Raw genomic sequence first — 13,327 nt, 5'->3', positions numbered from 1 at the left:
GTAAACATTTTCTAAAATTCTTGAAGAAGGGCGTGTTCACTGTTTCTTTAATTGTGATGTCAAAACTTATACTCAAGGTTTGTCAAGATTGATGTGTGTAGCCTTTCAAAAACGAATTTTTCCTCATAAATGAGTTTTTAAATTTTTGAGGTTGATTAAAGTCAAAGTTTCCTGGGCGGTCTAAAAAACTGCATCGAGAATTCCTAGTCAAAAAGCTGAGATCGCTTGGCCGTATCCGACACACATACATATACAATGTGGAAGAGGAAGATCTTATTTAATCCGTAACTGCACGGGTTAAAAATAACGCCAGTTATAACTTTATATCTGGTATATTTAATCATAATATAGTTAAATATACCAGAAATCAGTTTAATATACCACAAAAAAAGTTAAATTAACCAGATGTAAAGTTGTCCCTGCGTCATTTTTTGGAAGCAACAGGACTGCCTCACAGTGGGAGGCAGTGGGAGGTATTTCTAATATCTTGTGTTTAAGTGACTGAAACTACGCAAAGTTGCATTAAGACGTCTATTTACACCTAAATCTATGTATTAAACATGAAAACCAGATTAATGGAAACGTTTTAGCAAGAAAATTCATTTTCATTTAATTAAAAGAGTTGAGCAGCGAATTTTTGTTTTTAAGGATTTTCTTTTTATTATTATTTTTTTCTCTTCTCTTAGTTAATTTTAATTTATGTAAAATAGAACTAAAAATAGCATAGATATTAAAACATCATAATTTGAACATTCAAACAAAAAGAAAACAATAAAATAAAGAAAACTGTATGATTTTTTTGATAAATATTGTTAGGTATATATATCTCGATCATAATTTGATATATGTGAACTTTTTGAACGGAAATTTGACAACAGCTAAGAAATTTTGCATTTTTATAGACTTTAATCCCATCATTTGGCTTGATTAATTAAACCTGTAAAATGTAATAAATAATATTGGTTTAGGGAGAATTATTTTGTTTTAAACTGATGTTATCACTTACGCAATCAAGTATAGCTTTAGTTATATTTAGATTAGAATTCAGCCATTATTTGGTAGCACTCATGAACCGATTGAGTCTTCTAGAAGACTGCTCACACTTCTACTTTACCTTGAGGCAATAAAATTTAGTAACTTCTTGTATTTAAGCTTCTACCTCTTCTGTTGACTCCTCTAAGCTAAGAAGTTGTTGAATTTTCAAACACAAGTTATCAAATTTTCTTGTTTTCACACTATTCAGCCATGTTTTTAAATTTTGACCATTTTTGATATAGGTTGTTGAACGTAAAAAAAACGCGATTTTAAGTACTTATCGCAAAATTGCCGCAAAATTTTTTTCTTGATTCATTTAGAGGACACTTTCCTGAGTATAAAACCATAAAAACCCCAGAGAGCCTTTAAGGTGTAAAAAAAAAATCTTACTCAAAGTATAAAAAAAAACACTCGGAAAATCACGAATAAAAAAAAAAAAAAAAAAACAACAAAGCAAAAATTTGTGTTACTATCCATTATTAAGTTAATTTTTTACCGCACAAAAAATTTTTGCGTTTAATACAAATAACAACCTGACAATGTTTGGCGCTCTATAAATTTTGCATTATTTAGACAATTCAAATAATGTTGATGCAGTTAGAACCTAAATATATTTGGAATCATATAAAATAAAAATATATAAATATAAATGTATTTGGGACATACCAATCACAAAGTACCGCAATAATATTAGATTTTTTTATTTATTGCTATGGGTCGTCCCACTGTGTGCCTGGAGAGGCTGAGGCCGAAGAATTTTGATTTGTTCAAGTCCTCGTTTCAATCAAATTTCTTGATTTTCTTGCAATTAATTTTCTCTTCGATTTTAATTTGTTGAATCCTGAGAGAGAACCGCTATTTGTTCAATTAACGCTTTACAGTATTTCCCTTAAATAACCAAAGAAAAAACTCACAAACCACCCGCCATTTTTAATGTTCTTCAATTGCCCAATAAAAAAGAAAAACTGTAAGAAAAAGAAAATCAATATTAAATGAATTCCCCTTTCTATTGCCAAAGGTAAACCACAGAATCGAAAAAAAAAAAATTGTTATTAAACTTTCTCGAATAGATAGATACTTTAAAGGACATAAAAAGTTTTTTCTTTGTTTTTATTTCAAAGAGTGTATCTTATAGTGTGGGTCTACTATGTAGGGCAAAGGCAAAAGTTTTATAAGAGAACTGGTGAGTGAGTAACTTTTTTTTATTCCAACGAAGAAGGATAAAGGATCTCATAGAAAAGTTATTCACTTTCTATATTGGTTCGAAGGCTCTATAGATTGTTTTGTAATATGTACTCGTGTATAGTTTTACACAACTAAATGAATCTATATTCAAAGGCGAAGAAGAGAAGGAATATAGAAATAAAAAAAAAATGATAGGATTTGTGTATTATTTGTTATCCTTTCACCCACACATACATACACCTATAAACAATATAATCCACGGGATAGATAAATAAAAAAAAAAAAAACAGAAAAAATAATAAAAAAAAAAACAGAAAAAATAATAAAAAAAAATTCTGTCATTTTATTTTTAGAATTGAATCATCCAATTTATTGCCATTTATCGCGAATGTTTGACATGATTTTCTTTTTTTTTTTTTAGTTTTTTTTTCGTTATCATCCTCCTCTCTATATTTTTTTTTTTATGACTAGAAAAATGAACAAAAAAAGCATCTCTCTAAATAGAATAACAATATCTAACCTCTGAAGCTAAAAAGTGTATCCTTTAGAACACCATTAACAAGCGAGATAGTGAGATAAAAATAGAGAGAGGGACATCGACAGTAGAATACAAAACAAAAAAAATAGATAAAAATTTGAAACGGACTCTAGTGAAGCATAAATTTTGTTTGTATTTTTTTATATTTTTATTTTTCGTTTTGTTTTCTTTGTATTTTTGCATTGCAAATGTTTTTTAATCGATTTTAATGTTTGTGTATTTATTTATTTTTTTTTTTTTGTATGTTTGTTATTTTTGGGGATTTCACTGGTTAGCTCTGGAGTGCGCACTTATAGACCAATTAAATAAAACACTATAAAATAAGGATGTTTTTTGTTGTGTATATAAGCACTTGAAAGTACTTTAGGTTATATAGTAGATGTATGCATATAGATACAAAATAGATAAAAATGGATTAGGTGTTGATTTGATTGTGTTGCAGGATTTAAATCGTAATCCTGTTGCGGATAACAAAAGGATTGCAGCAACTAGGTTATTGGAGTGTGCTCTCTCTGCATTTTATATGCAAATATTTGTATTATATATTGTTTGAGAGTATATTGGTCTAATTTTATTACTTTAACTTTTTTGGGATTTCTTTTATTTGAAATTTGTTTTAGGGCGAAATAATTAATTGTTGGAAGTTCAAAAAAAAGTAATACATACTGTTTTTGATAAAAAAGAGGTCAAATACGATAGAAACCCAAATCAATACTGTTTACCGATTGCTTATAGTCCTGTTTATGGTGAGGGCGAAATTTGCTTCCCTTGTTTCTAAATCATAAGCTTGTTAAAACAAAGGTTTGAAGGAAGTTAAATGTGGATGCTATAGATCCTGGTAAAGGCACAAAGACATCAAGAATACATAATTTTGGTGCATATTTTTTTACGAAACCTATTTTGTGTCAAAATTGTAAGACTTACTTAAATTATTCCGCCCTTTAAAGCATGGTGTGGCATACAATCTCTTCCTTGTTTGCTAGATAAAGAACCGAGCAACTATCATCTAATGAGGCTCTTAGCTTCATTTTTTAAAATTGTAAAATTGTAATTCAGACAGACCCAAACTTTTAGAAATCGAAGTAATTTACTACTAATATCTTTATTGGACCTAAAACTTGGTTAACATGTAATTTTTTTTCTAATCAAGTTTTAGGTGAAATAAAAAATATCAGTTATAACTCCAATTTTTTTTAAGTTTGGATCTGTTTATTTTTAAAAAATGAAGCTGCTTCCTTTTTGATACAAGGTCATCAATTTTGAACATTAAAAATTTCTTTATATTTGACAACGAGTATTAGTGGAATTCATAGTCGTCACTCAATTAAAAATTTGCCTCTAAGTTAATGATCAAGCATTTACTTCAGCATTTCCTCATTTGGTTTTCCATAAGCTAAAATTAAATGAATGCTTTAGTTTTTTTTCTCGTTACGATTAGCTGTAGTATCCCAATGCAAGAGCAAATGTTCACTAGAAAAACAAACATGACTTCAGTAACGACAATGAATTCCGCTCGAAAAATTATTATTTCCCTCTCATTTTATATTTTTATTTTTCAAAAAAAAGAATTCTGATTTTTCACAAATGTTATAGACATATTTTTCATGGAGTATGAACTGTGTTAAATATTTTGAGTGAAAGAAACATAAGTGTTATCCCAAAATCAGTTGTAAAAATTGTACCCCATTGAAATCTAGTACTTTTGTATATTAGATGAAATGGTGTTTTTTTGTGTAGAAGATTTTTAATTGAAATATATCTCTAATCTGGAAGCATTTTTGGTGTTAATGTAAAAGTTTTTATGTTTCATTCACACACAAATCACCCTTTCACCCAATGGTTGATTTCATTTGTTTTATATGATAAATAAAACGCTCATACTGGAGTTCTCAATCGTACTTCTAGTTTTTTTTAGAAATAATTTCATAATTCCATTCTTTCACTTAAAAAAAAAGAGGATAGGATACCCCATCGATTTTAATTATCCAATCAAAAAAACACCCTGTCATGCATGATATTCTTATAGGCAAAAATCTGGTTCCAATCTCAAATGTATCATTTTTGCTAGATTTCTATAGGGTACCATCACTTTAACTAAGTTTTCGAAATAGGGCCAGATTTTATTTTCAGCCATATATGTAAAAACACCCTTTCACCTTAAGAAAAATTGTAGAGTCATTTAATTCATAATTCCCTTGTCAAATGTAACATTTTTAATAAAATTCAATTTTAAAGTTCAAGTGACCTCAACTCCAAATTTATAAAGCGTTTCGCCCAGGTACGACAGTGGGCTCATCAGTTAGATCTGTCGTACCCTTACTAAAACGCCTTATTTTGGTCGATGTTTACCGACTCTATATAAAACTCACAGCATGAATATACTGTGAATTCTAATATTCAAAGGGAATTTGTTTAAATTCAGACCTTAGAAAAATGTATGCCCGTGGTTATTTAATAAAGTTCTTTAGAGTACCAACTATGCCATTGATTTTTGGAACTTATCGCGGATTATTCCCTATATCCAAAAAATTCACTTTTTCACATATTTTTTATAAATTGCTAGATTCCTGATGTCCGTAGTAAATTTTCACAAATTTTCTTTGAGGTACCTACCATTTTTGTCAGTTGTTTTGTTTCAGGATTATTTTATATAATTTTTGATTTTTAATTCTAACAAACGAAACTATTTTATCAAGCTTAAAAAATAAACAAAATTTATCTCAGCTGTTAGAAACCTTTTTCACACATAAAAAATTTCTTTAAAAAAAAGCATCCTTTTACAAAAAATATATCTTAATATTTTTTGGAATCTTTGTTTCTGGTTCTAAAACCCCTATTTCATAATATTTCATCATATTTCACATGTTAAAGTTAAAATCAAGCACCTTTGTCTGCTTATATGTTTTCTTAGCTTTATTGTATTGACTTGATTTTGAGTTCATTTAACAAAAACTTAAATAATGTGTCATAATGATTGTATTCCACAACAAATTTTTTAAATATTTTATTGAGCTTCACTTATTTCTTGTCTCCCGAAAAAAAAAACACCCTTTCAACCAAAATTGTTTATAGACTTTCGGTTCTGTTTCTGAATTGCAAATGAAAGCTTTTTGCCAATTTTTATGAGGGTCACTTTTTTTATTTTTATTTTATAATATTGCCTGCATTAATATCGATCTCGAGTGACGTGAACTTCAGTCTTTAGATCGTTAGTTCCTTAAATATGTTGTTCTCCAAACATTACTGGGATTTCTTCCTATATTTCTAACAAAACCTTATCTGCATTGGCTCAAACGAGCGTTTCAGTGTTTCAATATATTAGCTCTCCTGCTATTTAAAGCATATTAATACTGCGAAAAGATTTTCGAAACACCTTTCAAAAACTTCGGTAAGAACTTTTGTTTCCACACAATTATTGAATCCTTTATAATTTTCGAAACACAAAAAAAAACTTCACTTAACCTTTTCTTTTCCTGAACGCTAAAACACCTTTTCCTAACTTAGCCTTCAAAATGTGTATCTAAAATAAAAATCAGAAGTTACATACTTCACTACTTGAATTGCGCATTGCAAACCACAGATAGGAAGCCAAAAAGTTATATACCCTCGGAGGAGTCATCGCATCATAAACCTAGTTATCTAACAATTTCTTGCTATCAAAATCCATCATGTCATTCCACACCAGTGCGCGCACTTCATGCCTAAGTTAACCAGTGTCAGCATTTCCATCATTCAACTCATATATGCGGCAAAAAAAGGCAACAAAAAAAAAAAACCCTCCCAACTTACAAGTAACTCGCAGAAAATATTGTGACATGAGTTTACTGCCTAATGGCAGGTTACATCAACCATCCCCCCTGCCCTTCCGCCTTCATCCTCTTATATTCCGGTGCTGCGTTCCATAAGACAAACGCGCGTAAGAGAGGTTGCGCCTTAATTACTTTTGAATCATAATTAAGTTCCAACAGCCTTTTTACTCAATTAACCCATCCTAATGGTCCATCATCCTAAGATGTCTCTAGTTTTTGCTTCATTTTTTTGTTTTTGTGTTCATCCTATCTCGCACTACTTGCTTCTAATATAATTTTTTTTTTTTAATGTTTTGTTGTTGTTCTGCTTTGCCGCCAATCACTTGGGGTCTTAAAGTTGAAGGCTTTTCATATTCTATCTCTCTCTCGCTTGCTTTTTACGTCTTCCGCATTTCCTATAGTATTTTCTTGGTTTGTTTTTTTTTTTTTTTTCTACTTAGTTTTTTTTTTTTTATTATTTCTGTTGTTAAGTTGCCTTTGTCGGGAAATTCTTCGGTAATTAAAAGCATGGCTTCAGTTTAATGGAGGGTGGCAGCCAGCAAGCAATGCCATCATTCCTTGATTATTTCCCTCATTAAATGAAAAAGGTAAACTTGGGTATACCCGGAGTATACCTATCTATCTTTACTTCACCAAAACCTTGAGGGTTTTAACTTACCTTTGTTTAATGTTCATAAAGATTGAAGAATGGTACATAACATAGATAAAACAAACGACTCATTGCTGGTAAATTTTCAAAATAAAAAAAAAAGTTAAAACAAAACAAAAAATATATCATAAAAAGTATAATTTTTTTTTCTCTTTTTCTTTTCTTTACAGGTACTCTCAGCGTTGGACATATTACAACCACCTCATTTGGATTTCTTCCAGGAAATGTATCCTTTTTTAAATGAAAAAAAAAAAAAATATATAATAATAATAATTACAGAGTTGAGAACATTTGATAAGAGTATAGAAGATTTCGGCTTTGCCGAAATTTCTTTTGACAAAATGTAAATTAGAATTTTTTGGTTTGACAGTTTTTTTTTCATCAAAGAAATCCTGGAAGTATATCTTTGATTTCTGTTGTGTTGGGATGTTTAAATTATACTTTTTGAATTTACTGCGAAAGCAAAAACAAAAACAAAAAATCTTTGAAATCTTTGGTTCGTTAATTAATTTGTCAATCAATATTGACTGCAAAAAGGTTATTTAAACTTCAAAATTGAAGCAATGTTAATCAAAATATGTACCTTTTTTTAAACATATTCGTAGAAATTTCAATCGTGAAGAAAAAAATGGTTATTATCAAACTTGGAGAACAAAAATCAATTTTTAAAGAAATTTCAGATCCCAAATCTTTTGATTTAAAAAATTATGTATATTTGCTTTTGATTTGCATTTCATTGTGATCAAAAAGCCAACCAGCAGTAAGGAGATAAGATTGGATGTTAAAATTTGTATAAAATGGGAAAAACAGTTGTTGTATTTGAAATTGGGAACAGTATCTAAAGATGTACATGGCAACGCTTTTCAAAGGAGCTTAAAACTTGTGCTTAAAAGTTGTGAAAAAAAACTCATTTATTTAAAAGAAAAGTACCATTTTTGGTAGAGTTAAAGCAAAAACAAGAATTTGAAAACTCTGCTATCGAAAATTAGAGTTGCCGCTTAATCTCTCCCGACAGATGAGTCTTACTTTAATTTGTAGGGACCTACACTTAACTCTTTAACTGATTAAAGAATGGAATGCTTTCTTCTAAAAAGTAGCGATATGTTGTTTAACTGCTAATGTATTTTATTTTACATTTGTTTGACACAATTTCATCTACGAAGTTGCAAGGAATAAAGTAATGTAGAAACTGATTTGTTAAAATACATAGGGTCGACATGTATAACCTTACAAATCTAACCATCGTTTACAAGACCTACATAAGTCATTATGTCAAACATAATAGATAAGTGTTTTACACTTATTTTTGCATTCTCTAAGGATAACAATATCAAAAATACCATTTAAATTAAAAAAAGATTTCATAAAGTAAGCACGAAAAATGTTTACCAAATATTTTGCTCACGGCTCTAAATGAACTTTTTTTTTTTTTTTTAAATAGGTGTTGATAAATCTTTCTATACTTTTTGTACAAAATTCAGTCATGCATCAACCTTCGAACATCGAGCTCTGAACTAAAAATTGTTACAATGGTCCAGGTACGGAAAATTTGTTAGGGTTGCCGCTCCATACAACTACAAAAGTCAGAGCTGCGAGGTCTAAAAACATTTAGATTGTTTCCATTTATCGATTTGGTAATATGTAAAACATTATAACCCTTTATTCATTTCGTGGAAATGTGCAGACTATCTTTTTTTTATATATCTTGATTTTGGTTGATCATAGAAAAAATCTGTAATAGTTTCCTAAGTCTTCAATATTTGTATATAATCTTTGCCAAATTATTTTTTTTTTATAAGCTTAGCGCCAATTTTTTCACTAGTCAGTTAAATAGTCAGTTAGTACTTATTCCCCAGATAGAGACAAAATCAATGTTTTAACAGTCAGATTTAGCTTATTCCTAGGAAAAAAAAACATTTATTTGAGGAATAAAACTATCTGCTTCTTTCAGAGAGGAATAAAAATTATTCTAAGAAACAATCTCAACAAAAATAGTGTGTCAATTTTCGAAGCTTTTTTAAAAAAAATATTGATAAAATAGATTTCTTTGAGATTACAAATTATAAAGATATGTACTTTTTTTCACAAATTTAAGGGAACACAAGAAAACAAAAATTATTATGAATAAAAATGACGTTTAATTTTGAATATTTTTGAATTTGACATTTTTTTTGTTATTTTTCTTGATTATGAGAATAACTTTATTCGTCGAACAGTTTATTGACTGTTTATTAGAAGATTGAAAAATCGGCTCTTAGTCAAGTTAATTTAACTCGAAAAAAAAAGAGGTTATCCTACAAACGTGCACGGAGAAAACGGAGCACATAAAATTAAGCGGATCCCACCTTAAATTAAGCGGATTTCTGCATGGTTTTTTTCTAAGATGGATTCCACCTTAAATTAATGTGACAAATCATTTTTTGAATGCGCAATTAAAAAGAACAGGCAGCCACAGGGATCGAACCTACAACTGTTGGGTCACTAGGCGAGTGCCTTACTATCGTGCTATCTCACTGTTGGAAATAATAATGACAAACTGCAAGTTAAGCTAAAGTGTGACTATAATTTTAAAATTTTTATTTTTGGTCAGTTTTTTTAAGATAAGATGAAGTTCATATTAAATTAAACTGAATTTAAGTGGAATCACCTTATTTTAAGCTGATGTCCTCTCATTTTAAGGTGGTGAAATTTAATTTGCGCATCATCTTATTTTATTGTGCCTTTTTTTTCTCCGTGTGGCTATAAACAGATATTGTTGATAAATAGAAAACCCCAAATTTACACAATCACTCCGCAGTTTTGAAAATTTTTGACATTATAGATTTTGATGTAATCTTTCTACGTTATTTAAGATCTAACTCTTGAATCATATCTTGATATTTAAATATTCGTTTCTTAGTTATCATATCAACTGTAATACTTTCACCGAATTTCAAAGGTTTTGGATTTTATGTACAAGCTCCAAATCATCCCATTTCCCTCAAAAAATACTCTCTGTAAACTAAGACCTTTATTCAAAATGGGACATATGAAGCTTGAACTTTCTGATAAATCTTAACGAGTAATATGAGATAAGCAATACTTTTGAAAGCTTCGTCACTTCGTCAGACAGTTTCATTGAAAACAAAAAAAAACAATTTTTTTTTTAATGAATGTTTGCTATTATTTCCACCTACGGAGCTGGGGTTTATTAAAATTTGGCGATGCTTCTTGCTGATGCCAAAGAATTTTCTCCATCTTCCACAACGACAACGTTTAAATGTTAAGCTAGTTAGAAGCGTCCTGCTAGAATAAAAAACTTTATTTCCACATAATAGGTATATACTCGTAATGCGTGTTCGGTAGAGAGAAACTTTTTAAAAAGGATTTTTATTTTGTATGTAGACATTCATATTCCTAGAATATCTGGAATAACTCATAAAACTTTTAATCAATCATATTTCACAAACCAATTTCCAATTGCAAATTTAAAGTCACTTTAGAAAGCTATCATTTTTGTATACAAAAGTTAAAAGGATAAAGTAACTTATTTGCCTTATGCATCTGGTCGAATAGTTTGTTATTACTGCACTCTTTTTTTACTATTTTAATTAGTTTACCTAAATAACTTCCTTTTTTTTATATCCAAATTATCTCTAAATAAGCAAGCAGCAAGAGCGTCGTCGGTAAAGTCCATACTTTAACTAAAAACACTTAAAACCTTATTTAATAATAATAGCTCTCTCTAGTTATAGTTAGTTAGTATAGTAGTAGTCAAGTTCTTTATCTCATTTTAATTGAAAAACTTCATCCGCGAGTATAGTGCTATATCACTATAATGCTAAATTCCCAAACTATATACCAGCAGTAAAGCCATCATCCATGTTCATCAAAAACGTTAACCCATTATCAAACCCATTTAGAACTTTTCATTTAGTGTGATGGTAAATTGTGGTGGTTGAAAAGAGAGGGTAGGTGTGTATTTTGCTGAGAAGGAACCTCACAAAAGTTATTGAATTCGAATAGCAATGTCATCATCATCATCATCATCACCACCAACATCCATATAGTCAACTCTATTGACGTCAAATATGGTAATCGAATCTATCCACACAAAAAATATAGATTTTTTTTTTCTCCTTTAGCATTTATTAATCTTTGGAGTATTTTTTTTTTTTATATATCAAGTGGGTATTTTATAGAGAAGCTATCTTTCACTACCCCAGAAGGTAGTTATTTTGGTTTTGATAAAAAAGAATGAGAGGATATTGATTATTGAACTGAAAAGTTTAATTAGAAAGGTGGAAATGATGAATAAAAGTGTCCTTATTTTTGTTTTTTATAAATCAAATAATACAAAAATTTTCCTTAACCAATAACTAAACCATAGATATGTGATAACTGAACTCCTACAGTCAGATCTGCACAAGATCATCGTATCGCCACAACACCTCTTAGCCGATCACATAAAAGTATTTTTGTATCAGATATTGCGTGGCCTAAAATATCTCCATTCAGCCCGAATTCTACACAGAGACATTAAGCCAGGCAATTTGTTGGTCAATAGCAATTGTGTTTTGAAGATATGCGATTTTGGTTTAGCACGTGTGGAAGAGCCCGACCAATCGAAACACATGACACAAGAAGTTGTAACACAATATTATCGTGCCCCAGAAATTCTAATGGGAGCTCGTCATTATTCAGCAGCTGTTGATGTCTGGTCGGTTGGATGTATATTTGGTGAGTTATTGGGTCGTCGTATTTTGTTCCAGGCACAAAATCCTGTGCAACAGCTGGAGCTTATAACTGAGCTGTTGGGTACACCATCGATGGAGGATATGCGGCATGCGTGCGAAGGTGCCAGAACGCATATGTTGCGAAGAGCTCCAAAGGCTCCATCGTTTTCAGCATTGTATACATTGAGTTCACATGCGACACATGAAGCTGTGCATTTACTTTGCCAGATGTTGGTATTCGATCCTGTAAGTAGTATAATTTTGTGTTATGTAATTATGTATTGAGGTTTTGTGGTATTAAACTTTCAATTTTTTTTTTTTTTTTCAATTTTCTATAGGATAAGAGAATATCAGTGACAGATGCTTTGGGTCATTCATATCTAGACGAAGGACGTCTGAGATATCATTCGTGTATGTGTAAATGTTGTTTTAATACCTCATCCGGTATGCGGCAATATACAGGAGATTTTGAACCATCAGCTGGACAGCCATTCGATGATCTTTGGGAGAGGAAATTAACGTCTGTGCAGCAAGTTAAAGGTGATTATTTGTAGTGAAAGTTGAATGAGAAAAAAATTGTTTACAAATTTTTGTAATTAGTGTGGTTTAGCACTATTATAAGAGCCAACTGTGCTATCAAATTGCACACGGTTTTTAAATTTCGGCCTCATTAAAATAAATTTTATAAAATGTCATCTTTTGTAGCAATTACGAGCCGATATCGCTAAAATTTGACGTAAAACTATACAAATAAAATAAAACAAATTAAATAATTGATTCACGCCCAAAAAATTGGAGTGTAAAATTTTTCCCTCAAAAGTAATTAAACCGTCTATATTCGTACTATTTTTCAGTTTTTTTGTAAATTATGTAAAACTTTCTTGAAGGTAACTTATTTGTCTACAACTTAAGCCATCTAGATAAGATGCAAAATTTATAACATTAAGTAAAAAATAACTATTTCACTCCCGAGTAAATATTCAAATATGCTTTAAATGATTTTTCATTGTTGCTCGCAGCTCCGAATTTTTCTTTTTGTCAACTATCTGTCCGCAATATATTTGTCAAAGAAAACTAGTTTAACGTCTCAAAGTAATATGATATTTAATAAAATTTTCAAAAACTAAAACACATTCAAATTATAAGATTACCTATTTACGTATTTAAGTTTTTTTCGTAAGTTTGAAAATCATTTAAACACTTTTCGGCAGTTTTCAAGATAAAGTCTTGAAACCGAAAAGAAATTTTAGGCCATTTGCAAAAATTAAGACACATTTACATTGGGTTATTAATTTTGAGCCACCCTATAGTTCTTAACATTTAAACGATGTCTCCTTTCGAAAGGTTATACTTTTTTTTATCGAACTTATTATTAAAAAAACAGAACTTGCCCAAA

General features: G+C 29.8%; 1 protein-coding gene across 2 annotated transcripts in view; it reads left to right on the top strand.

Moving 5' to 3' along the window:
• The window catches only part of LOC129912582 (serine/threonine-protein kinase NLK), a 224,624-nt gene that overhangs the window by 200,816 nt on the left and 10,481 nt on the right, over positions 1–13,327 (top strand). For both annotated transcript variants that reach the window (XR_008771859.1, XM_055990893.1), the window contains exons 3-5: positions 7,387–7,442; positions 11,586–12,177; positions 12,270–12,471. Coding sequence is in view for 1 of the 2 variants with exons in the window: in XM_055990893.1 (XP_055846868.1) it covers positions 7,387–7,442; positions 11,586–12,177; positions 12,270–12,471 (850 nt within the window). In the remaining variant the exon portion in view is untranslated. The remainder of the gene's footprint in view (positions 1–7,386; positions 7,443–11,585; positions 12,178–12,269; positions 12,472–13,327) is intronic.

Source organism: Episyrphus balteatus, chromosome 2 (assembly GCF_945859705.1).
Source record: "Episyrphus balteatus chromosome 2, idEpiBalt1.1, whole genome shotgun sequence".
NCBI classification, from domain to species: domain Eukaryota; kingdom Metazoa; phylum Arthropoda; class Insecta; order Diptera; family Syrphidae; genus Episyrphus; species Episyrphus balteatus.
The sequence above is the reverse complement of the archived record's forward strand: the minus strand, read 5'-3'. Positions and strand labels throughout refer to the sequence as shown.